This window comes from Castanea sativa, chromosome 4 (genome assembly GCF_040712315.1).
Source record: "Castanea sativa cultivar Marrone di Chiusa Pesio chromosome 4, ASM4071231v1".
In the NCBI taxonomy this organism is placed as follows: domain Eukaryota; kingdom Viridiplantae; phylum Streptophyta; class Magnoliopsida; order Fagales; family Fagaceae; genus Castanea; species Castanea sativa.
The window spans coordinates 49,412,261-49,438,653 of record NC_134016.1 but is presented as its reverse complement, the minus strand read 5'-3'; the positions used below and the strand labels follow the sequence as shown (position 1 = coordinate 49,438,653).

At 34.2% G+C, this 26,393-nt stretch overlaps 3 protein-coding genes across 3 annotated transcripts; all 3 read left to right on the top strand.

Annotated features, from left to right (window-relative positions):
- Nucleotides 1-1,063: 1,063 nt before the first annotated feature.
- LOC142631223 (F-box/LRR-repeat protein At5g63520-like) lies at nt 1,064-6,058 on the top strand. The gene is made up of 10 exons (XM_075805339.1): nt 1,064-1,372; nt 1,479-1,586; nt 2,694-2,786; nt 2,934-3,056; nt 3,419-3,520; nt 3,599-3,638; nt 3,864-4,013; nt 4,391-4,572; nt 5,087-5,208; nt 5,366-6,058. Exons 1-10 carry the CDS (start codon nt 1,118-1,120, stop codon nt 5,760-5,762), a joined length of 1,572 nt encoding a protein of 523 aa, XP_075661454.1. The 5' UTR covers nt 1,064-1,117; the 3' UTR covers nt 5,763-6,058.
- Nucleotides 6,059-6,737: 679 nt separating this feature from the next.
- Nucleotides 6,738-9,263, top strand: LOC142633071 (F-box/LRR-repeat protein At5g63520-like). The gene is made up of 3 exons (XM_075807345.1): nt 6,738-7,071; nt 7,184-7,291; nt 9,141-9,263. Exons 1-3 carry the CDS (start codon nt 6,802-6,804, stop codon nt 9,261-9,263), a joined length of 501 nt encoding a protein of 166 aa, XP_075663460.1. The 5' UTR covers nt 6,738-6,801.
- A 2,897-nt stretch (nt 9,264-12,160) lies between these two features.
- On the top strand, nt 12,161-17,320 carry LOC142631222 (F-box/LRR-repeat protein At5g63520). Its single transcript, XM_075805338.1, has 10 exons — nt 12,161-12,480; nt 12,591-12,698; nt 13,934-14,026; nt 14,194-14,316; nt 14,701-14,802; nt 14,881-14,920; nt 15,146-15,295; nt 15,672-15,853; nt 16,366-16,487; nt 16,642-17,320. Exons 1-10 carry the CDS (start codon nt 12,286-12,288, stop codon nt 17,036-17,038), a joined length of 1,512 nt encoding a protein of 503 aa, XP_075661453.1. The 5' UTR covers nt 12,161-12,285; the 3' UTR covers nt 17,039-17,320.
- The last annotated feature ends 9,073 nt before the right edge of the window (nt 17,321-26,393 follow it).

The following is a 26,393-nucleotide window of genomic DNA, read 5'->3' as shown; positions in this document are numbered from 1 at the left end:
TCCGGTACGATATTGACTTCCTTGGTATAGACCCGTCATGTAATTTCCACCGCTATATTACAAGTTGTGGAATTTTTTTGTTTTTGTATGTGTGGCCGGCATTTGTAATGACATAGGTTTCAAAGTTCTACCAAGAAGGGCTTGTTCAATGGCCGAAGTCAATATCAGAATTCGACATCACTTACATCACATAGAATTTAGTCAAGGTACTTTTTTTGTTTTTAATTTAATCAAGGTACTTAAAGGTTAATTGTATTTATATATACATTAAAAAAAGAGATGCGACTACCACAACATTTTTATAATATTATCACAACAAATCATAGGTGGTTAGTTATTATTAGTTTAAATTTGAACTTAACATTAAGATTATTATTTTGCCTCAACAATAGTAACCAGTAACAACTTACCACTTAAAATTTATTATAAAAATATTGTGGACATATCCTATCTCAAAAAATAATAATAGTAAATGACATAGGCTTCAAAGCTCAAACAACTATGTATATAGGTTTCATAGTAAATGATGGATCCCAATCAGACCCATCGTTTACTATTTTATATTATATTATATTTTTATATATATACACACATAGGTTTCATAGTAAATGATGGGTCCCAATCAGACCCATCATTTACTATTATATATATATATATAATAGTAAATGATGGATTTGTTTGAGATTCATTATTTTATTGAAACTGAAATTTTTTTGGTATTATTGATGAGACTTAATATACTATTTTAGTTAATGTTTATATTTATTTACAGTATTTTTAGCAAAAAAATTTTAATTTTAGCAAAATAATCGGATCCTAACAGACCCATAAGTTAAAAGTTCAAACAATTGTATTTACGTGAATTTCAGTTAACTTAACTGGTAATCTAAAATTAAATTCTCATCTAAACCCAAAAACAATTATCTTGCTCTATCATCAAAAACGGACGCACTAGGCGAATCTAAAAAAATAATAAGATAATAATAGTATTAAAAAAAAAAAACCCACGTGGCTGGACCTTTTTATTACATAGTAAAAGCAGCCGTGAAGAAAAAGCCGAAGTGTATTCTCTATTTAGTTTAGATTTTTTTTTTTTTTTTCCATTTCTAACAAACTAATGGCAGAGGCAGAGACGTCGTCTTCTTCGTCCTCGTCGTCCTCGTCGTCAAAGTTGAGAATGACGAAAACGCACCGTACGACGCCGCGGTTCGAGGAGATAAACGCCGACGTATTGCAGAACATTCTAGAGAGACTGCCGGTGCCGTCGTTCGCATCAGCGACGTGCGTTTCGAAGCTGTGGAACAGAGTCTGCAATCGCATCCTCTCTCGCCCGAAGCTCGCTTCTGCTCTCTCCCTCAACCCTTCTCTTCATGTATATAGTTACCGTTCTACCCCCTTTGTCTCTCACAATTTCTTCTTCTTCTTCTTCTTCTTCTTCAAAATTGGAGTTTGAATTTTTTTGTTGAAAAATTTGACAGATGGCTGTGGAGGAGGTTTTTGATAAGGTGTTATCGGAGCCGATTCGACCGCATTTCGCTCTTGCGAACATTGGCAGTGGATTCTCCTTGATCGATGCTTTTCGCCTCGTATGATATTCATTCCACCTTAATCTTAATCTTACTTTAAAATCATTAATATTATTACTTGTGAAGTTATGGATATTACAATTCACAAAAAATATATATATATTTTAAATAATATATATTGCCATTTCAGTTTTTGAAATTTTTTTTTAAAGTAAAATTAGTAGTAGCCTTAACCTTGGGGTTGGGAAGTGGGAAGTGAGCAGTGTGGGGATAGTGAGAAAATTTTAGTTGATTTATTGTTTCACTTTTTAAGGAATAAAAATAGATTAATTAAATTAGGGGTATTTTTGACCTTAAAAAAGTAATAACTAACCTTTTCAAATCCTTTTAATATATATATATACACAAAACTTGATGAGTGTTACACCAGATTATTATGGAAGAATCCTAGCTTCAAAATACTGGCAAGGGGTTTGAAATCCGTAATCTCATAGATATAGGAACCTCTAAGCCAAGCCCTTGGGGTTATGAGGTGTTAAGTTGTAATTGGTGTGAGTTGTCACGTTACTTTTTCAGTTTCACATGGTTTTACCAGTTTAATCTTAATCATACTTTTAATTTTAATCTTATTATCATTATTAGTTTTTTTTCTTTGATTTAAGGAATTTATTTTTAATTAACATTTATTGTCACGCAAGTTCAATTTTCAACAATGCTATATTTCAATTTTAAAAAAAGAAGTTGTAATTGGTGTAAGTTGTAACATAATTTTTTAGATTCACATGGACTTATCATTAACACGTCTTTTATTGTACACAAGTCACAATATGTCAAGGACTTACCACAGACACGACTTTTAAAGTACATGAATAACAATATGTCAACTCAACAATAGTGTAAAAAGTTGTGAAATTTTTGTATCTCCAAACATATTATTGTTAGCATTTTTACATTTTCCAGGTCAGCACTTTGCAACATAGGAAATTACTTTAATAGAAAATAGATAGAAGGACAATTTGTTTATTTATTTGAATTTTTCATGAACTGAATTGCAATTATTTAAATATGAGGGACAAATATTGAACTTGAACTAAATGTAAGGGACGAGCAATGTATTTTAGCTTTTTTAAAGTGCGACTTAATTTTTTGTTAATGCTTATAATGCAGATAACAAAAAGATTGGGATCGAGTACTCCGCTTATTGTTTCTACTGCTAGTGGATTAATTGGAAGGGATGCTCTTACCAATGAATTTAGAGAGGTTTCTATTTCTTCTCCTTCTTTATTTATTTATTTATTTTGGGTTGGGGGGCTGCTTTGTATTGATATTTTGTCATTTTTTGTTGAAGCTGTTGCCAAAGAATTTTTGATGGTTTTTTTTCCCCCTTTGACTTAAATGTTAATGTAGGTCAAGCCTGATGGTGATGAAGTTGGCGGTTATGTAGAAGATATAGATACTGGCATTGTTTTCACTCTTGGCTATGTACCTGGATTAAAAGTTGATGCTATCCCACTTCTGGAAACAGCAAAGGTGGCAAATTTGGCTCCAAAACATGAATTTGTGGTTATCTTTAATAGAGGCTTTATTGTGGAAATATTGATATTATGTTAAAATAATGAATTCATCACAAAATGCCCTTAAAATAATGAATACATCACAAAATGCTCATCTTGGATAATGTGGCAGGGTGTGCAAGATATATTGGATACAACGTTCAATTTTGAGAGAAAATTAGGAAATAAAGCAAGTGTGTCCGTTTAGATTAGATTAAGATCGGTGGACTTGTACAACTTTTTGTCATTCATTATTTTTTAAGAAATGCGTTATATATATTTTTTTAGGAGCTTTTGAGTAGTTTGAGGGCATTGAATTAAGAAATCTTTGGATATTAGGAACCTCAAGAGGCAATGACTGACAAGTTTGTGAAGGATATCAAGGATTACACAGCCTCTGTTTCGGGTTGTACATCCCCGGTTGGGATTATAATTTTTGGAGTAAGTTCATCCTTCTGTATCTTTAGAACAGTTCATCCTTGGTTGCATTGCTAACATTTGGCATGAATGATGTTATAGGATCCACGTGTTGACATGAAACCCATTATTGATGTGTTGGGTAAGTATTTATCTGCCAATTCAATTTCCCTATATGCCTTTTCTTGTACTAGACTTTCTTTTAGAGGAAAAGGAAATTAAATCTTTGTTTGGTGTATGTGAAAAGTCATGTAATGGAAGGTTTTCTTTGGTTCTTGGAAGATTTTTACTATTACTAGTAACTTTTGATGAACTGCTATATGGCAAGCTCATGCTTGATTTGCTTATGACAACTCGTGTATTGCAGATTATGCTATGCCAGAGGAAACTGTCATTGTGGGTGATGAGAGAGGCCACTTTCTATACAGAAGTGGGAATGAAACTAGAAATGTCAGTGGCCGTACAAAACCAGATGTTATAGCTCTAACATTTGCAAGGGATAAAGACAAGTCTAGTGGTATTATTTCTGTGTTTATTTATGTGGTGCTCTTTTTTCGATATAACATTTTCTAACATGCACACCTTTTGTATTTATATGTTTAATAAATTTATGGATAATTTTGGGAAATAGAAATTAGAATATATGCACAATTAAGAGGAGAGGGTGCTTGGTGAAGCTCACCTTTGTCACATCAGTGTTTTCCCTCTGTTTTGTTTTTAGGTCTTTATTGCTCTTATTAATATAACATTGCTGTAAATCTTTTGTTTGTTGCTTCACATTATAAACTTGTCTGAATTCTAAGTACATACTTTCTTTTTTGCTCAAAGTTATGATTTTCTATCACTAACATCTCTCTTCTTGTTTTTGCCCCTGGGTTTTCTGTAAATTATAAGGTATAGGGGATATTCAATTCCATGTTGCATTGTCAAATGGTGTATCAGCAGTAGGTCCCATATACAAGGCAGCTTCTGTTAGAGTGGACATTCCTGAAAATACTACATGGCTTACTGCTAGAAGGGAAGGAGACATGCGTGTTCTTGATGGTCAAAGAATTCTAGATGATATCTATGATGAGGTGCATTATTTTTAAACAATAAATTTGTGGTTTAATCATAATGTTGTTTCCCCATAGTTTCTGTTCTTTTGAAATCATAGGGCCAGGAGATGATAACCTTCAACTGCTTCTCTTATTTCTCCTTTTATGTACTCAAACATGGAGACTATGTTGATACTTTAGAAGCACTTGAAATGAACATGGAGAGTATATTGATGCTTTAGATGCCCTAGAAATGAGCATGGAAATTATTTGATGCTTAAGATGCACTTTAATACTTAAAGAAATGATTTACTAGGGAGTATAGATCATCAGTTCATTCTTATGGATATTACTGGTTTCTTCAACTATTCATTTATACTGGTGATAATAGAAACATGTGTGTTTCGTGGTGCAAAGATCTGCAAACCCCTGCACTAACTCACATATTATAAAATTTAAGAATGCTTTATATAGAATGAGACATGTAGACTTGTGTTATGTTAGCTTGTCTCTTTCTATATGTTTGCTTGTTATAAACTGAAGTATTTTACAGATGGAAAATCATACCGATGAGTCTCCTGATCTGTACATTGTGGTTACAAAACGAAGAAAGTACCGTATTGAGTCAGATAAAACGAGGTTGATAACATCCTTGGCGGTTCATGGAGTTATACAGTAACCATTCGAAACCTCTTCTTAAATGAATAGTTTATTTATTGGGGTTTCTTTTGTGGCCACTTGACTAGTATTATAGTTAACTAGTTCTTTGTTGCATACGTCTTTTTTTATTTTTATTTTTAAGTAACATCAGAAGTTTGTTTGCTATTAACAGAGGAGATGAACAGTACCTTTATGTCGATGGTGTTAACATCAAAACTGGTGATTACTTCCAATTCTACCATTCAGATTCCAATTTCGCATTATCCTCATCTAGTGATGCCTATGTAAATCTCAAAAGCTTGAAGAAGGATGTTTTTGGAGGGCTTATTTTCGCTTGTTGTGGGCGTGGTGAGTCATTCTTTGGACGCTGCAACATTGATAGCTCTCCATTCTTGGATAGCTTTCCTGGGGTCCCATTGGCAGGAATATTCTGCCGTGGGGAAATTGGACGTGGTTCTTCAAGTTTGATTGGAGAAAGCAACAAGGAGAAGTCTGCCCACTGCTGTATGCATGTCTTTAGCACTGTTTATCTAGCGATGTCATATACCTCTGCATGTCTAGAGTGTTAAAATTTTGTGCCAACAGAACCCCATGAAAGTTCTCCATGGACGGTGGAGGGCGAAAAATAATGTTCTGTTGAACTTCCAAAAAGTAGAAATTTGTGGCAGCCAAGCTGATCATGGTAGCCTAGACTGCTTATATTATATCTGCTTTGATTGTAGCTATGTTTTTGTATAAGATGTATCTTTTTCTATCTTGTTAACAGAAACATACTTTAGGTCATTGTTTGTCATAAAGTTTATTTTTCATGTGGACTCTAATATTACAATAATCAGGCCCTAGTTCCAAAATTTTGGGGTTGACTATGTGGACTTCAATATACCTCTTTCTAATTTTACTTGGTTAATTGCATGATGCCACATTCTCCTTATCTTTTGTTGTTGCTGTTGAACTTAAAAATTCACATTTACTTCTGAAGTCAGATCTGGAAAATTTAATACCCTGGCATTTTACAGTTTGAAGCTGAGCTTGGTTAATTATACTGGATTATGTAGATTCCTGAACAAAGTCGTAGGAAATACTTACAAACGATGGTACAAAATAAACTTAATAATTTTTCCCAAGTTTTCTAAGGTGGTCAAGAAAGATGGGTACAAATTTAAGGGCAGTATGGAGAGAATGGAAAAAATGTCTTTCATCTTTTGAAATTCCCATTTATTTTGGGACCAACTAAAAGCATCTCTTCGATCTTGAGAGGAATAGAAATACAAAACGTTAGCAAAAAAATATTAATTTTAGCAAAATAATCGGATCCCAACAGACCCATAAGTTAAAAGTTCAAACAATTGTATTTACGTGAATTTCAGTTAACTTAACTGGTAATCTAAAATTAAATTCTCATCTAAACCCAAAAACAATTATCTTGCTCTATCATCAAAAACGGACGCACTAGGCGAATCTAAAAAAATAATAAAATAATAATAGTATTAAAAAAAAAACCCACGTGGCTGGACCTTATTATTACATAGTAAAAGCAGCCGTGAAGAAAAAGCCGAAGTGTATTCTCTATTTAGTCTAGATTTTTTTTTTTCCATTTCTAACAAACTAATGGCAGAGGCAGAGACGTCGTCTTCTTCGTCGTCGTCGTCGTCGTCGTCGTCGTCGTCGTTGTCAAAGTTGAGAATGACCAAAACGCACCGTACGACGCCGCGGTTCGAGGAGATAAACGCCGACTTATTGCAGAACATTCTAGAGAGACTGCCGGTGCCGTCGTTCGCATCAGCGACGTGCGTTTCGAAGCTGTGGAACAGAGTCTGCAATCGCATCCTCTCTCGCCCCAAGCTTGCTTCTGCTCTCTCCCTCAACCCTTCTCTTCATGTATATATTTACAGTTCTACCCCCTTTGTCTCTCACAATTTCTTCTTCTTCTTCTTCTTCTTCTTCTTCTTCAAAATTGGAGTTTGAATTTTTTTGTTGAAAAATTTGACAGATGGCTGTGGAGGAGGTTTTTGATAAGGTGTTATCGAAGCCGATTCGACCGTATTTCGCTCTTGCGAGCATTGGCAGTGGATTCTCCTTGATCGATGCTTTTCGCCTTGTATGATATTCATTCCACCTTAATCTTAATCTTAATCTTACTTTTAAATCATTATTATTATTACTTGTGAAGCTATGGATATTACAATTCACAAAAAATATATATATTTTAAATAATATATGATGATGCCAAGAAAATCAGTAGGCTGGATGCTTCGGACTTGGAAGGACTACTGGTTCTTTCTACGGCCTGAAAAAGAAAGAAAAGCGTATCAAAGGCGACCGGGGCTGCCACAAAAAATCCTCCGATAGAAAGTTAGTTTTTTCCTCTAAGTTATTTGAGTTCCAACTTTTTGGAGTGAAAAGCTGAACATACCTTGGCCTTGTCTGAAGGCCTTTATATAGTGTTCTTATAGACGGTTATTGAGATGGGAACCTCTCCTGGATTCGAGAAATTTGAAACGTAATCGCTATAACCGTCCGAGTTACATTTCTATTTCATAACGGATACATGACCGTTATGCGTGGGATAAGGGATTGTCACATTTTATTCGGAGATTCTCCCAAGTATGGTACCCTCGTCCTGAATTTCCTTCGTCGTGTGAACCTGCTGATTCCAAATGTAAAATCCTAGTCATGGATCTTCATGTGGACGAGTCTTCTCAGGGTAGGCTGTGCGCACCCCACGGACGAGGGATGTAACTTCGCTCACCCTCTGGACGTCCTTGTTCGTTTCCCTCGTCCTGAGGATAACTTCTGGACGGCTGCCGAGGTGATATCCGTCCATGGACGGGTTGGGTGGTTTGAGTGTTTTCATCCCACATCAATATATATTGCCATTTCAGTTTTTGAATTTTTTTTTAAGTAAAATTAGTAGTAGCCTTGACCTTGTTGTTTTTTTTTTTTTTTGATAGAACCTTATTGTTTCTTATTTTTGGTTAGAGACTTCGGGTAGTGGGGTTGGGAAGTGGGAAGTGAGCAGTGTGAGAGTAGTGAGAAAATTTTAGTTAAATTACCCTCTTAACCTTCTTTCTCTTTTAAAGGAATAAGAATAGATTAATTAAATTAGGGTATTTTTGACCATAAAAAAAGTTATAACTTACTTTTCGAATCCTTTTAATATATATATACACACACGCATATATACAAAACTTGATGAGTGTTACACCAAATTATTATGGAGGAATCCTTGGAGAGTAGCTTCAAAATACTAGCAAGGGGTTTGAAATCCGTAATCTCATGGATGTAGGAACTTCTAAGCTAAGCCCTTAGGGTTATGAGGTGTTAAGTTGTAGTTGGTGTGAGTTGTCACGTTACTTTTTCAGTTTCACATGGACTTACCAATTTAATCTTAATCATACTTTTATTTTTATTTTTTATTATTAGTTTTTTTTCTTTGATTTAAGGAATTTATTTTTAATTAACATTTATTGTCTCGCAAGTTCAATTTTCAACAATGCTATATTTCAATTTTAAAAAAAAAGTTGTAATTGGTGTAAGTTGTAACATAATTTTTTAGATTCACATGGACTTATCATTAACACGTCTTTTATTGTACACGAGTCACAATATGTCAAGAACTTACCACAGACACGACTTTTAAAGTACATGAATAACAATATGTCAACTCAACAATAGCGTAAAAAGTTGTGAAATTTTTGTGTCCCTAAACATATTATTGTTAGCATTTTTACATTTTCCAGGTCAGCACTTTGCAACATAGGAAATTACTTTAATAGAAAATAGATAGAAGGACAATCTGTTTATTTATTTGAATTTTTCATGAACTGAATTGCAATTATTTAAATATGAGGGACAAATATTGAACTTGAACTAAATTTAAGGGACGAGCAATGTGTTTTAGCTTTTTTAAAGTGTGACTTAATTTTTTGTTAATGCTTATAATGCAGATAACAAAAAGATTGGGATCAAGTCCAAGGAGAGTAGTTCTTGGATTAAAGATGATAAGAAAGCAAAGAAAAATAAGCTTTTATGCAAAAAAATCCTTTATCGGCAAAGTCCAAGGAGAGTAGTTCTTGAATATATATCTTTTAGACTTGATTACAATTACAGTTCTCAGTGCAACAATATTTTCTCTACAGATTTCCAAACAATCCTCTATATAATGGTCCAGAGTGTTGCTCTTGATGGCAAACTAATCTTTTTGACCTCTGCTTTGCTTAGCCAAGAAGGCATTTATCCTCAGACTATCTTCCCAAACCTTCATGGCAAGAATTTTTCCATACCCTACTAATTTGTATATCTTAGCTAATATCTAATTGTCTTCGGACTGCTAAACGTCTTCGGACAAGGCCCACAGCCCAAGATACGCCCTTGGGCCTTTCATATATATAATGATTTTAAAATATGCATCTTTAAAACACAATTTAAGAAATCACAACTAAACATTTGTTTTGGGCTAATTGTATTTGTTTGGAAAATTTTTGAGAAGTGTTATGTTCATAACATTTTTACCATACTTTCTAAATGTTAAGTTTTTATTGATTATAATTTGAACTTACTACTGAAAATTAACTTTTATCCACTAATAACAGTAAGTAACAATTTGCCACTTAAAATTTATTTGTGAAAATATTGTGAACATAAAATTAATAAACCAAAATTTTAGAGATATCAAATTTTATTTTTAATGGACTCAAATATTTATTATGGGTATTCAAGTTTTTGTTTTTTCAATAGTGGTCAGGATTTGGTTTTTGGGTGGTCAACTACTTATATTAATTTAAAATTTAACTCAAATCCGATGTTCATGTGATCTGACCACCCTTCTCCTTATTAACAAGTAGACCTTAGTCCCCTCCCAAGACGTGGTCCTATTTGGTGTTTTTTTAATATTTAATTATCTATTTTTAAATTAAAAATAAAAACCCACCACTACCAAATCCTTGAAAAAGGTGCAAGTGCTGGATCAGAGGTGGAAATCGATTTTTTTTTTTTTTGTACATTGTCGGCGAATCCAGTTGAGTTCTTTGCCGGAGGTTTCATAGACCCATTTTCTTCGCAATAGATTATAATAATTCAAGACTTGTTTTTTTAATTTTTTTTGGTAATCCAAGTAATATAAGGCTTAGTGTGCGGGTTTGGATAAGAATAAAAAAATTAAAATTATTTAATATTTAATATATTTTTATTATTATTTATGAATATTTTTGTATTTTTTGGTATTATTTATAAATTCTATTATACTATTTTAATTAATATTTATATTTATCTACCATACTTTTAATAATAAATTTTTAATTTTAGTAAAATAAATAATATTTAAACAGATTATTACGTCTTAAAATTGGAATATACTCGAATATACTTTTGTTTGCTAGAGAATAGTTTTGAACTTTCATTAGTCAAACTGTTTCCAATTCCTTGGTTTTACCAACCAAAAAAAAAAAAAAGTTTCTAATTCCTTAGGCTTAGCCCCTAGAGAATAGCCTCCCTCTCGATGATGTCATTTGGTTTATTTATTTATTATTAGTAAGAAATAAATATTAAGATAATAAGTTTATTAATTAAATATTTAAAAATCACCAGAAACGGGTCTAGTGGAAGCCTCGATTGAATACAATTTTTAGCTTTTACTTATAATTTTTTTATAGTTAAAAAGGGAGCTTAGATTTAGAGGATTAGAATAAATTCGAGTAAAATTTTGAGAATGTGTTTTGTATTTTAGCTAAAAAATAATAGTTATTGAAAGGATACAAATTTTTTTTAATTTTTGTTACAACTTGCTATGTGACAAATTACAAGTGGTGAAGATATAGACCCGTCATGTAATTTCCACCACTATATTACAAGTTGTGGAAATTTTTTTGTTTTTGTTTGCGTGACCGGCATTTGTAATGACATAGGTTTCAAAGTTCTACCAAGAAGGGCTTGTTCAATGGCTGAAGTCATTATCAGAATTCGACATCACTTACATCACATAGAATTTAGTCAAGGTACTTTTTTTTGTTTTTAATTTAATCAAGGTACTTAAAGGTTAATTGTATTTATATATACATTAAAAAAAGAGATGCGACTACCACAATATTTTTATAATATTATCATAACAAATCATAGGTGGTTAGTTGTTATTGGTTCAAATTTGAACCTAATACTAAGATTACTATTTTGTCTCAACAATAGTAACCAGTAACAACCTACCATTTAAAATTTATTGTAAAAATATTGTGGATATATCCTGTCTCAAAAAATAATAATAGTAAATGACATAAGCTTCAAAGTTCAAACAACTATGTATATAGGTTTCATAGTAAATGATGGATCCCAATCACACCCATCGTTTACTATTTTATATTATATATATATATATATATATATATATATATAAAATATAAAATAGTAAATGATGGATTTGTTTGGGATTCGTTATTTTATTGAAATTGAAAATTTTTTGGTATTATTGATGAGTCTCATTATACTATTTCAGTTAACGTTTACATTTATTTACAGTACTTTCAGCAAAAAAGTTTTTAATTTTAGCAATATATATATATATATATAAAATATAAAATAGTAAATGATGGATTTGTTTGAGATTCATTATTTTATTGAAACTAAAATTTTTTTGGTATTATTGGTGAGATTCATTATACTATTTTAGTTAATATTTACATTTATTTATAGTACTTTTAGCAAAAAGTTTTCAGTTTTAGCAAAATAATCGAATTCCAACGGACCCATAGGTTAAAAGTTCAAACAATTGTATTTACTTGAGTTTCAGTTAACTTAACTGGTAACCTAGGATTAAATTCTTACCTAAATCTAAAAGCAATTATCTTGCACTATTATCAAAAGCGGACGCACTCTGCGAATCTAAAAAAATAATAAAATAATAAAAGTAATAAAAAAACCCACGTGGCTGGACCTTATTATTACATAGTAAAAGCAGCCGTGAAGAAAAAGCCAAAGTGTATTCTCTATTTATTAGTTTGATTTTTTTTCGATTTCTAACAACTAGTGGCAGAGGCAGAGGCAGAGACATCGTCTTCTTCGTCATCGTCTTCGTCGTCGTCTTCGTCGTCGTTAAAGTTGAGAATGACCAAAACGCACCGTACGACGCCGCGGTTCGAGGAGATAAACGCCGACGTATTGCAGAACATTCTAGAGAGACTGCCGGTGCCGTCGTTCGCATCAGCGACGTGCGTTTCGAAGCTGTGGAACAGAGTCTGCAATCGCATCCTCTCTCGCCCGAAGCTCGCTTCTGCTCTCTCCCTCAACCCTTCTCTTCATGTATATATATATTTACCGTTCTACCCCCTTTGTCTCTCACAATTTCTTTCTTCTTCTTCAAAATTGGAGTTTGAATTTTCTTTTGTTGTGTATGTTGAAAAATTTAACAGATGGCTGTGGAGGAGGTTTTTGATAAGGTATTATCGGAGCCGATTCGACCGCATTTCGCTCTTGCGAGCATTGGCAGTGGATTCTCCTTGATCGATGCTTTTCGCCTTGTATGATATTCATTCCACCTTAATCTTAATCTTACTTTTAAATCATTAATATTATTACTTGTGAAGCTATGGATATTACAATTCACAATATATATATATATATATATATATATATATATATATATTTTTTTTTTTAAAATAATATATATTGCAATTTCAGTTTTTGAAATTTTTTTTTTAAGTAAAATTAGTAGTAGCCTTAACCTTATTGTTTCTTTTTTTTTGATAAAACCTTATCGTTTCTTATTTTTGGTTAGAGACTTCGGGTAGTTGGGTTGGGAAGTGGGAAGTGGGAAGTGGGAAGTGAGCAGTGTGAGGGTAGTGAGAAAATTTTAGTTGATTTACCTTCTTAACCTTATTTCTCTTTTTAAGGAATAAGAATAGATTAATAAGAATAGGGGTATTTTTGACCGTAAAAAAGTAATAACTAGCTTTTCGAATCCTTTTAATATATATATATACACACATATATACAAAACTTGATGAGTGTTACACCAGATTATTATGGAGGAATCCCTGGAAAGTAGCTTCAAAATACTGGCAAGAGGATTGAAATCCATAATCTCATGGATATAGGAACCTCTAAGCCAAGCCCTTGGGGTTTTGAGGTGTTAAGTTGTAGTTGGTGTGAGTTGTCATGTTACTTTTTCAGTTTCACATGGACTTACCAGTTTAATCTTAATCATACTTTTAATTTTATTATTAGTTTTTTTTCTTTGATTTAAGGAATTTATTTTTAATTAACATTTATTGTCACGCAAGTTCAATTTTCAACAATGCTATATTTCAATTTAAAAAAAAAAAAAAAGTTGTAATTGGTGTAAGTTGTAACATAATTTTTTAGATTCACATGGACTTATCATTAATACCTCTTTTATTGTACACGAGTCACAATATGTCAAGGACTTACCACAGACACGACTTTTAAAGTACACAAATAACAATATGTCAACTCAACAATAGTGTAAAAAGTTGTGAAATTTTTGTGTCCCTAAACATATTATTGTTAGCATTTTTACATTTTCCAGGTCAGCACTCTGCAACATAGGAAATTACTTTAATAGAAAATAGATAGAAGGACAATTTGTTTATTTATTTGAATTTTTCATGAACTGAATTGCAATTATTTAAGTATGAGGGACAAATATTGAACTTGAACTAAATTTAAGGGACGAGCAATGTATTTTAGCTTTTTTAAAGTGCGACTTAATTTTTTGTTAATGCTTATAATGCAGATAACAAAAAGATTGGGATCGAGTACTCCGCTTATTGTTTCTACTGCTAGTGGATTAATTGGAAGGGATGCTCTTACCAATGAATTTAGAGAGGTTTCTATTTCTTCTTCTTCTTTATTTATTTATTTATATATTTATTTTGGGTTGGAGGGCTGCTTTGTATTGATATTTTGTCATTTTTTGTTGAAGCTGTTGCCAAAGAATAATAAATTTACTTTTGGATGGTTTTTTTTCCCCCTTTTACTTAAATGTTAATGTAGGTCAAGCCTGATGGTGATGAAGTTGGCGGTTACGTAGAAGATATAGATACTGGCATTGTTTTCACTCTTGGCTATGTACCTGGATTAAAAGTTGATGCTATCCCACTTCTGCAAACAGCAAAGGTGGCAAATTTGGCTCCAAAACATGAATTTGTGGTTGTCTCTAATAGAGGCTTTATTGTGGAAATATTGATATTATGTTAAAATAATGAATTCATCACAAAATGCCCTTAAAATAATGAATACATCACAAAATGCTCATCTTGGATAATGTGGCAGGGTGTGCAAGATATTTTAAATACAACGTTCAATTTTGAGAGAAAATTAGGAAATAAAGCAAGTGTGTCCATTTAGATTAGATTAAGATCGGTGGACTTGTACAACTTTTTTTCATTCATTATTTTTTAAGAAATGTGTTATATATATATATATATATATATATATATATATATTTAGGAGCTTTTGAGTAGTTTGAGGGCATTGAATTAAGAAATATTTGGATATTAGGAACCTCAAGAGGCAATGACTGACAAGTTTGTGAAAGATATCAAGGATTACACAGCCTCTGTTTCGGGTTGTACATCCCCGGTTGGGATTATAATTTTTGGAGTAAGTTCATCCTTCTGTATCTTTAGAACAGTTCATCCTTGGTTGCATTGCTAACATTTGACATGAATGATGTTATAGGATCCACGTGTTGACATGAAACCCATTATTGATGTGTTGGGTAAGTATTTATCTGCCAATTCAATTTCCTTATATGCCTTTTCTTGTATTAGACTTTCTTTTAGAGGAAAAGGAAATTAAATCTTTGTTTGGTGTATGTGAAAAGTCATGTAATGGAAGGCTTTCTTTGGTCCTTGGAAGATTTTTACTACTACTAGTAACTTTTGATGAACTGCTATATGGCAAGCTCATGCTTGATTTGCTTATGACAACTCGTGTATTGCAGATTATGCTATGCCAGAGGAAACTGTCATTGTGGGTGATGAGAGAGGCCACTTTCTATACAGAAGTGGGAATGAAACTAGAAATGTCAGTGGCCGTACAAAACCAGATGCTATAGCTCTAACATTCGCAAGGGATAAAGACAAGTCTAGTGGTATTATTTCTGTGTTTATTTATGTGGTGCTCTTTTTTCGATATAACATTTTCTAACATGCACACCTTTTCTATTTATATGTTTAATAAATTTATGGATAATTTTGGGAAATAGAAATTAAAATATATGTACAATTAAGAGGAGAGGGTGCTTGGTGAAGCTCACCTTTGTCACATCAGTGTTTTCCCTCTGTTTTGTTTTTAGGTCTTTATTGCTCTTATTAATATAACATTGCTGTAAATCTTTTGTTTGTTGCTTCACATTATAAACTTGTCTTAATTCTATGTACATACTTTCTTTTTGCTCAAAGTTATGATTTTCTTTCACTAACATCTCTCTTCTTTTTTTTGCCCCTGGGTTTTCTGTAAATTATAAGGTATAGGGGATATTCAATTCCATGTTGCATTGTCAAATGGTGTATCAGCAGTAGGTCCCATATACAAGGCAGCTTCTGTTAGAGTGGACATTCCTGATTGTACTACATGGCTTACTGCTAGAAGGGAAGGAGACATGCGTGTTCTTGATGGTCAAAGAATTCTAGATGATATCTATGATGAGGTGCATTATTTTCAAACAATAAATTTGTGGTTTAATCATAATGTTGTTTCCCCATAGTTTCTGTTCTTTTGAAATCATAGGGCCAGGAGATGATAACCTTCAACTGCTTCTCTTATTACTCCTTTTATGTACTCAAACATGGAGACTATGTTGATACTTTAGAAGCACTTGAAATGAACATGGAGAGTATATTGATGCTTTAGATGCCCTAGAAATGAACATGGAAATTATTTGATGCTTAAGATGTACTTTAATACTTAAAGAAATGGTTTACTAGGGAGTATAGATCACCAGTTCATTCTTATGGATATTACTGGTTTCTTCAACTATTCATTTATACTGGTGATAATAGAAACATGTGTGTTTCGTGGTGCAAAGATCTGCAAACCCCTGCACTAACTCACATATTATAAAATTTAAGAATGCTATATAGAATGAGACATGTAGACTTGTGTTATGTCAGTTTGTCTCTTTCTATATGTTTGCTTCTTATAAACTGAAATATGTTACAGATGGAAAATCATACCGATGAGTCTCCTGATCTGTACATTGGGGTTACAAAACGAAGAAAGTACCGTATTGAGTCAGATAAAACAAGGTTGATAACATCCTTGGCGCTTCATGGAGTTATACAGTAACCATTCGAAACCTCTTCTTAAATGAATAGTTTATTTATTGGGGTTTCTTTTGTTGCCACTTGACTAGTATTATAGTTAACTAGTTCTTTGTTGCATTCGTCTTTTTTTTTTTTTTAAAAGTAACATCAGAAGTTTGCTTGCTATTAACAGAGGAGATGAACAGTACCTTTATGTCAACGGTGTTAACATCAAAACTGGTGATTACTTCCAATTCTACCATTCAGATTCCAATTTCGCATTATCCTCATCTAGTGATGCCTATGTAAACCTCAAAAGCTTGAAGAAGGAAGTTTTTGGAGGGCTTATTTTCGCATGTTGTGGGCGCGGTGAGTCATTCTTTGGACGCTGCAACGTTGATAGCTCTCCATTCTTGGATAGCTTTCCTGGGGTCCCATTGGCAGGAATATTCTGCTGTGGGGAAATTGGACGTGATTCTTCAAGTTTGATTGGAGAAAGCAACAAGGAGAAGTCTGCCCACTGCTGTATGCATGTCTATAGCACTGTTTATCTAGCGATGTCATATACCTCTGCATGTCCAGAGTGTTAAAATTTTGTGCCAACAGAACCCCAGGAAAGTTCTCCGTGGACAGCGGAGGGCGAAAAATAATGTTCTGTTGAACATACAAAAAGTAGAAATTTGTGGCAGCCAAGCTGATCATGGTGGCCTAGACTGTTTATATTATATCTGCTTTGATTGTAGCTATGTTTTTGTATAAGATGTATCTTTGTCTATCTTGTTAACAGAAACATACTTTAGGTTATTGTTTGTCATAAAGTTTATTTTCCATGTGGACTCTAATATTACAATAATCAGGCCCTAGTTCCAAAATTTTGGGGTTGGCTATGTGGACTTCAATATACCTCTTTCAAATTTTACTTGGTTGCATGTTGCCACATTCCCCTTATCTTTTGTTGTTGCTGTTGAACTTAAAAATTCACACTTACTTCTGAAGTCAGATCTAGAAAATTTAATACACTGGCATTTTACAGTTTGAAGCTGAGCTTGGTTAATTATACTGGATTATGTAGATACCTGAACAAAGTCGTAGGAAATACTAACAAACGATGGTACAAAATAAACTTAATAATTTTCCTAAGTTTTCTAAGGTGGTCAAGAAAGATGGGTACAAATTTAAGGGCAGTATGGAGAGAATGGAAAAAATGTCTTTCATCTTTTGAAATTCCCATTTATTTTGGGACCAACTAAAAGCATCTCTTCGATCTTTAGAGGAATAGAAATACAAAACGTTGCAGTAATCTTCTGGTCATTGATGCCTTCCTATTTTTCTCATCCGAACTTATATTTTGGTTTTTGGTGAAAAAGGAATTGAATTAAACAAAACTAAAGATTATAAAGTCTTGGCATGAAATACCCCAAGCATCCGAAAATAATTGGTACAAAATAGAAGAAAGGGGTGCAAATGCAAAACAAAGCTATCGCTATTCACTGGTAGGAGATCATTCCTTTGCCAAGAAGTCCGTGCATTGATTACCTTTGCAGAAAATGTGGTTGATGTGGGTTTGCTCAGACAATCTTCTCTTTCAAAAAGAAAATTGTGCACGAATGTAGAATTCCATGCTTGTGTATTGTGATTGTGACTCTTTCATCCAATCCGTCAAAGGCTCAAATGGTATAAGCTCAAAAGTCTCTCCAATTAAGTCGCTACAAGACTTTCAACACAACTTTCTTGTTTGTTTTCAAGTTTTTCCAGTTGCAATTGATGCTGGAAAATGTCTTCTTTTTGGCCTAATTGATAGTGAGACAGATAGTTATTCCATTCATATGATACTTGGAATGTTACCAATAAAACAAGTGTAACAAGTTGAAAATTGAGGAAACTGCTTTCCTTAATTTCTTGGTGGCGCATAAATTTATAAACTAAAATAATGAAAAAGGTTAGTTGACATGCTCTTGAAGATTGCTAGTCCAGGCATCAAACTTCTTGCTTTTATACTATGGAATTCAGTGGTAGTAAATCACTCTGGGAGAAAGTATCTCGTGACAGACATATCAATTCATTCAGGTAACAATCTAGCGAATAAATGTCATGTGATTAATAGTCTAATGAATGAGTGTTATGTGATTTAATTTTATATATTTTTTGTTTGAGTTGGTCCCATTAACTTTCTTTGTGCTATAGACTCATTAGGTTATTATATAGGTGACTTGATAGTTGATATAGTTGTTAGAAAAGATGCATGCTTTCTCCCTCTCCACCTAAAAGAAAAGTAGATTAAAAAAAAAAAAAAAAACCTACATACACTGCATTGCCCATTTTTAGTTATTATTATTAGTTGGATGCACACACAGGAAAAGACTATCACCTACCAATAAAATATAAACGGAGTGCATGTTATTCTCCAAAACAAGAAAGATGGTAAAAGAAAGTAAGCTGAAAATGACTTTTCATTTTCAAATGAATACTATTAAGATTTATCTAATAAAATTTTGGCCATGAAATAGAGTCTTCCTATTGAGTAATTATTAAATACTCCAAAAGCAATTATTCCCCCTCAAGTTTCACTAATAAAATTCATAGTATAATCCACCAATATATAGTGGTTTCACTAATGAAATTCGTAGTATAATCTATCATTCATGTGAGAAATGAGAGTATTACATTATTACTCCTTGAGTATGGAATAATTTTTCTCCTTTGTTTCACTTAAGCAAAGAGATCAAATCATATTTCATATAACTTGCGTACTAATTTTCTATACAACATGGAAATAAATGAAAATGAGAAAAAAAAAAACCCAATGCTAGATGCAGTGATCATGCAGTTTGTGTCATAATCTATAAGAAAATTGGTAAAATTACTGCAAATTTTACTATAAAAGGCTTACAAATTGATATGATAATAAATATGATTGATGTCATTTCAACAAAGTAACAAATAGGTATTTAAATTACTATTTGTGATTGGTAACACATTAGTTGATACTTTGTATGACTTACGTAATAAAATTTGTAATATTTTTAACATCACTCCATGCCAATAAAATGAGACACACGTATACTCTATTGGATGTTGATATTTTATACCTTGAAAATGCCAGTCGTGCAACATTCAGATTTGTACATCTTCAATTCTTCTCTGACATCTAAGAGCAATTTTATGTATGGTATTCTTTTTTTTTTGTACGTGCAAAAACTAGGGGAGTGGGGAGAAAACAAAAAGAGTAGTAAATGCATTGCTGAACTGCATTAATACTTTTCATTTTCAATAAATTGATTGCATTGCTTTCACGAATAACTTTCACAAAAAACGTATTTGGGAATGTTAATTACTTGTGGTTCCTTAAATGTATCCTCCAGATTTTTTGGTTTTTGTTTTTGATGAAAGAATTTTAGTTCATCAAAACTGAGTGATACAACATATTACAAAGATGCAGCCCTGCTGCAAACAAAGCCAACAACATTCTCAAACTGTTAAACATAACTGTATAAGCCAGCTTACTTTGCTATACAAGAATCAACAAGCTTTTCCTACAAATCATGCTAAGCTATAAATCTATAGTATCCGAATATTCCCTATATGGTGAATGATTATGATGACTCATAAAATCAGATCATACATGTTAGAGGCCATCAGCACCTATCATCCTCACGTCTCATTCTAAACACACTCTTATAAAAGACTTACTAAAGAAATCAACATGGCATGACAGTGTGTGTGTTTATATATATGACCATAAAAAAAGCAACATATAAATAAGTTTTATTTCAAGCATACAAAATATGTAAGTAAATATGATATTGGCACGGCTCAATCAAATTAAAGGACCCAAACCCTTGGGAGATTTGATTTGATTGAGCCGTTCCAATATCCCAAAAAATTTTCATTTTTTTACTTACCCTTGCAAGAAGTTGATACTAATGAAGGATGAAACACTCAACACATTTATGTTCACCTCGATCGATCATGTTCTTGAGTAATTTGAGCTTGTTGATGTTCAAATCTATTCATGTTGCATAGGCATGAAAATAGATTGGAAGAGAAAAATGAAAGTGAAAAAGAAAAATGAAACCTACTAGCAATTAGCAACTATTAGCAGCAGCCGGGTTTGATAAATATGAATGGGATATAAGAGAAAGAAGAAGTGAGAGGGAAATATAGAAGGGGTTGGCCAGAAAACTATGGATGGTTGAAACGTCAAGGTCTTTGCTTCAATTAGAAGAGCTTTAATTTATATAAAATTTTCCGATTAGGTCTTCCACCAAGAACAGTGGTTGATGACATCGTCAAATTATGCACATAGGAAATTTCCTTTCATCGCTAGTATCACCAAATTCATTTCTAGTAGTGTTTCTAATGGTGGGCCTAAATATTATATTCTTTTTCATGCAAGATATTGTCTATACTCCTGAATTTGCAATCAAATTATTATAACTTTAGAAAAACTAGAACAAGTTTTCATCTGGAATATATTTAATTAACTACAAAAAGACCCGGTAATCTAATTACCGCACCTGTAAAGTCACTTTATCGATGAAAATTTTCATATCCTCCTCCACTGAAAAGAAATATTCGGATCTTGACCTAATGATAAAAAATAATAATTATTAAACATCAGGCCATGAGTTTCATATCCTAACGTATTATCTCCACTCTATCATATATCACCCGCATCAAAAAGAATCTGTCGGCATGTAAAGAAAGATTGTCATGGAGCATGAATTCATAAGTTTCAAATAGTATAGCATTTAAAAAAAAAAAATACAAATATGAGTAATAAACTATTTTAAATATTATTTGTATTTAAATGCATAAATGTGTGTGGCCTATTAGTTTAATTACAATATGCACATGACCATTGAGAGGTTGAACTACCAACCTATAAAGGCATGAACCGGCCAATCTTAGTAGTTTGCCACATGATAATGACGCTTTGAGAGTGGGATGATTGCATTTTCCACATCATATTGTGGTGGAGGGGTCCCATATTATTAACAACAACAAAAATAATAGGCTACTACCATGTCCCTATATTGTCCTAAAGATTTTCGTCCAAATTGATTGGAAGAACCATGGTGTCATATTTTGGTGTGTTTGGATAAAATTTACCGATAGCTTTTTTTATTTAATTTTTTTTAAGGTTAAACCAAGAAAAATGGTTTGAAAGGGGCGACTTGTGTGACTTTTCGACCTAGGTGTAACCATAGAACCCCTAATGGCTTTCGAGCTAAGACCTCATTTTGATGAAATATAAAGAGCACCAACATGTCACTAATAGAGATTACTGATTGTTTATTTGCGGAGAGTATTATAGAAGAAAATAAAGGAGAAAATATGTATTTTATATCTTATTTTAGGGATCGTCAAACCCACTTAAGGGTTGTTGAAAAGTGTTTAATAATATCATATAATTTAGTCATTAAATGCGTTTGACAAGAAATCCAACAACTAATATGGAGCAAATTGTAGAATTATACATTACAATTATTTTCTAAAATTTTGTTTTTGGGTGGGGAGGCTTCTTAATGGTTCATCCATTCTCTCCACTAAAGAGTAAAGACACAAAGAAGAATCTTCCTACCATTGGAACACATACCTAATTTCTTGTCCTGTCTTTCTCGCTACATAGCTCATATAGTTTAATTAAGAAAATCAATCCGTATGATCCTGAAAATGAAATTAGGTTTCAAAAAGCACAGCCGTATATTATGCCATCAACTTCCAAAGTAACCAAAGTTTGACCCTCAAAACCCAAAGTTTTAACTCAACTGATATTGGTAATCATTTTTTCTTGTTGCTCTTGGATAAACATGCATCTTTCTGCTCAAAGTTAAATGGATATTTCAGCCCTTGATCACAGCACCACAAATCTAATACAGTTTTCATATTGATATGAACCAATTCCTTATTACTAAACCTCTTTTTTGTTCCAACCAATCTATTTTTTTAGCAGTGTTTATTACACAAGTTATTCTACACACAAAAAAAAGCAACTAAAATCATGACTTGAAGTCATGATTTAAAAAAAAAAAGCCATGATTTCAATTGCTTTTTTGTTTGTGTATAACATGCATTTAACAAGTTTAATCTTAATTTTTTTATTATAATTTTTGTCGATGTCTAGAACTCTTAAAGAACCTTATTAATCCCTGAGCATATTCTTTTTTATTTAACCTCTTTTTTGTTCGTGATTTCATTGTCATTTCTTAACTTAAATTTAAATACGCTTTGTGGGATAAATGAAGGATAAACTACATATTTGATCCATATTCTTTTCACCACATTTTAATTTGGTCTCTAATATTTCAATTATGTCAATTTAGTTTCTAACCTTTTAGTATCATGTGAATTTAGTCCTTACCGTTAAATTTTGGATAAAAATTGCTGACATAACAAATGACTAAAATAAGATTTTAGTTTATTGTCATATCAACAGAAGCTAATTTTTTATTTTGGCCATTAGACACGTCATCAATTTTCATCCAAAAAATAATGGCAGAGACTAAATTAATACAATATTAAAAGGTTATGGATCAAATAAAATAATGGTAAATAAAATAAGGATCAAATACATAATTTACCCGATAAATGAATTATAAAACAAAAATGTGTCCAACTAATCTATTTTTTAGTTTTTATTACACAAGTTATTATACACACGTTAAAAAAAGTTTCAATTACTTTATTCAACAAGTTTAGACCTCATTTGGTAACGTTGTTTTAGTAACATTGTTCTTGTAAGTGCACAATTGCACCTGGACCCAAAGACAACTATGGGCTCAGGCCCAATGAGCCTTAAACAATGAAATTTGTAGAGTGTGGGTATGAAATCTAGTTTAGAGGTGCTGGAAACTTAATAACCCGGCTAAGATGTAAAAATACTGGCGAATAGTAAATGATTATTGCAAAGGAGCATCCTCGGACATAAGCCGAGGACAATTGCTGTATTATTTCTCTTTCTTTCTTGAATGTTACAATTCTTAGTTTCTTTCTTGGTAACCGATTGATCCCCCTCTTCTTTGGCCTCTACCCCCTTTAAATACTTCTTCTCTTGGTGCTTTATACACGTGTTGCCCACATCTTCCTTTCCCTCTCTGACACCACCTTCTTCAAGTGTTTTAAATAGTAACCAGAAGGTTCAATTCTACTGTTCGGGGGTCACTTCCCCATTAATGCGGCATGTGAGATGGGTACAGGGTCTTTAATGTGGAGGTAGCAGCCTTTTCCTAAGATATTTCTCTAACACCGGTGCCTCTAGAGGGTACAGGGATCCCCTCTTTAACCAGCAGTCTTTCTGGAACTCTGTCTTGATCATTCTAGCGAATCTCCGAGTCCTCCTGGGTCTATCCGAGGAGAAACTCACCCTCGGATGTATCCTCGGACCCTCGGCGTATGGGCCAATTTGCAGTATTAACAGGCTTTTAATCAAGAACAGATTGGCCCTCCTTGTTAGAGCCCAAAGGCCCCAAATGCCTGCTCAGGTCCTTTTACTCCCCACAATAGCCCCTCAAAACTCTATTTTTCAGCATCCGAGGAGAAAAATAGGGTTTTGATTCAACGAGAACTTCCCTCACACATTTTGTAAGTCACCACGCATGTGAAGACCGTTTTGTGTTCCAGTTGGTGCCATTTGGTGCTTTGAATTTCAAAAACGCGCGCATTTATGACCGTAAGTTACACCTTGTTCCCCACGTTCAACGGTGAGATGAGCATCTAACGGCCCTTGTCGCTCCCCGAAAATTTGGCGGGACGGATGCAATTTCGAGGCTGCTTCCCGCATATCATAACGCTTTGGAAACATGCGCCTTTATTTATTTCTTCAGAGCCTAATCACATCAAAACATCAGCCGTTCGCCTTTTCTCTACAGAAACCCGTGGAAACTCGCACAACTTCAAACTCGTAAGTTCCTAATTTTTTCTTTACTCCTTTCTCCTCGGATTCTATCCTCGGCTCCCTTCTTAACCACTTTCTTTCTTAAAACTCCCCCTTTCGTTTCTTATTGATGGGTAGATTCAAGTGTTTAGTTGATACTGCCGCTGGGATAGAGGGTTTTAGGGCCAAATACCACATTCCTAGCGACGTAGGTTTAAGATACTGTCCGGCAGAAGCCGTGGCTGGGTCTAGGAAAACGGGAGAGGTTATCATCCCTATGATTGCCTTCATAGAAGGTGGGATGACCCTCCCTATGAGAAACGTGACCAGAGAATACCTTCGCAACCACTGGTTGTGTCTTGACCAGTGCGCTCCCAATGTCTTTAGAGTCTTAGGAAGCGTTGACGCTCTAAATGAGCAGATGGGCTTAAACCTTACTTGGCATGACGTCATTTTTATGTACGAATGCCACAAGCTTACTAGGGTAGGCTATTATATCAAATCCTGCTCTAGTGTAGTTAGGTTGATTTCCTGTCTGCCCAAGTCCAATAAAGGCATGAAGGACGACTACCTCATCGTCTCAGGCAACTGGCATGACGACCCCCACTGCCCAGTCGAATGGGGAGATCCAGGTGTGACTCATTAGGGTCTAACTTCCCACCTCGTAACTCCATCTAAACATCTTGAAATGTTCATTTACATTTACAAACCGTTTAACTTTGATTTATCACATGTTTTACAAATCTAACCATGTTTGTCTGTTTTGGTGTCTTTCCTTGCAGATAAACAACACGTGCGCCCGCGCTTGAGCCACTGTAACGACGCTGACTTGAACCGAGTGCTATGCTGAGAAATTTTCGTGAGCGAAGACCTGCAGCTTCGAGCGGCTCACTTGATACTAGGGTACGACCCTATATCCTCAGACTTCCAGGGGATAGAGAACGCGATTGTTGCGGGTGACCAGAGGCGTAGAAGAATCAACGTAGCCAGGCCACACTTTCTAGCCAACCACGACATTCCCGACGACCCCCACACCATCCTATACACGCAACCCCTCGCGGCGATCCCTCTCGCAGCGCACTCTCAGGCAACCATTATCCCAGAGGAGCAAGTGTCCTCATCGAACACGTTGGACGAGGAGATAGACCAGTTTCAGCTTGAGGACGTCCAAAGACCTCGAGGAAACCCGTTTGTCGTCCTTTCCGACGAGGAAGAAGAGCCCGCCGAAACCTCTGGGATTGCTGGCCTAGTGATTGCACGTCCAGACGACAGCTCGATTGAAGAAGATATGGACGTGCTTAAAGGCCTCCTGACCGTGAGAGGCGAGAGAGTCGCCAAGAAGGGAGCGAGGGGATCTCAAGCTCCCCCGTCCTTGCCAACACTCCCTCCTCTAGCCGACCCCAAGCCTCCTACTGAAGAGCCTAAGAAGAAGAGGAAGGTGGAGACCGAGGAGGCTGCTGGCGACAAACAGAAAAAACTGAAACAGCAACCACCACCAGCTCAGCAGCAGAAGCTGGATAAGGGCAAAGGGCGCGCCCGTTCAGTTGAAAGTGGGGAGATCCGAGACATGGCCGAGGTGAGCCGAGCACCGGCTATGTGGTCTCCTGAACTGAGACTGGATGGAGCACTAATTCCCCTCTAGTCTAACATTAGGGCGTTTTAACAAGGCCATGCCCTCCACCTGGCCGATGCGTTGGAGCGTCCTCTTCTGCTGCCCAAGGATATGGAAGCCTTGGAAAAGATGAGCCAGCCTCAGCTGTTCATTTCTTTGAAAAGGGACTTAGCTTTGGTAAGTTTCACTTCGTACTTATACTCTAGGGTTATTTGTAAATATTTTACTGCATTTAACCCCCTGACATTTGTCACTGGCCATCCAAGAAGTCTTCGCTGCCGAGAAGTTCGTGGAGGATTCTCGAAAGCGAGCTGGAATGGAACAGGAGACACGGCAAGAGACAGAGAAGTCCCTATGCCAAGCCCTAGCGGAAAATGGGAAGCTTACCTCTTAGCTGGCCGATCTAAAAAGAGAAAAGGACGGTGCCGAAGCCAGCCTGAGAACGATGAGGAACCAA

What these genes read in the sequence shown, in the direction of transcription:
- LOC142631222 (XM_075805338.1), top strand. Translation starts at nt 12,286, where the DNA reads ATGACCAAAACGCACCGTACGACGCCGCGGTTCGAGGAGATAAACGCC. An exon ending in CACTTCTGCAAACAGCAAAG is followed by an intron (nt 14,317 to 14,700) that starts GTGGCAAATTTG and finishes TTTGGATATTAG; the next exon opens with GAACCTCAAGAGGCAATGAC. An exon ending in GGATAAAGACAAGTCTAGTG is followed by an intron (nt 15,296 to 15,671) that starts GTATTATTTCTG and finishes GTAAATTATAAG; the next exon opens with GTATAGGGGATATTCAATTC.
- LOC142633071 (XM_075807345.1), top strand. Translation starts at nt 6,802, where the DNA reads ATGGCAGAGGCAGAGACGTCGTCTTCTTCGTCGTCGTCGTCGTCGTCG. An exon ending in CCCTCAACCCTTCTCTTCAT is followed by an intron (nt 7,072 to 7,183) that starts GTATATATTTAC and finishes AAAATTTGACAG; the next exon opens with ATGGCTGTGGAGGAGGTTTT. An exon ending in TGATCGATGCTTTTCGCCTT is followed by an intron (nt 7,292 to 9,140) that starts GTATGATATTCA and finishes CTTATAATGCAG; the next exon opens with ATAACAAAAAGATTGGGATC.
- LOC142631223 (XM_075805339.1), top strand. Translation starts at nt 1,118, where the DNA reads ATGGCAGAGGCAGAGACGTCGTCTTCTTCGTCCTCGTCGTCCTCGTCG. An exon ending in CACTTCTGGAAACAGCAAAG is followed by an intron (nt 3,057 to 3,418) that starts GTGGCAAATTTG and finishes TTTGGATATTAG; the next exon opens with GAACCTCAAGAGGCAATGAC. An exon ending in GCGGTTCATGGAGTTATACA is followed by an intron (nt 5,209 to 5,365) that starts GTAACCATTCGA and finishes TGCTATTAACAG; the next exon opens with AGGAGATGAACAGTACCTTT.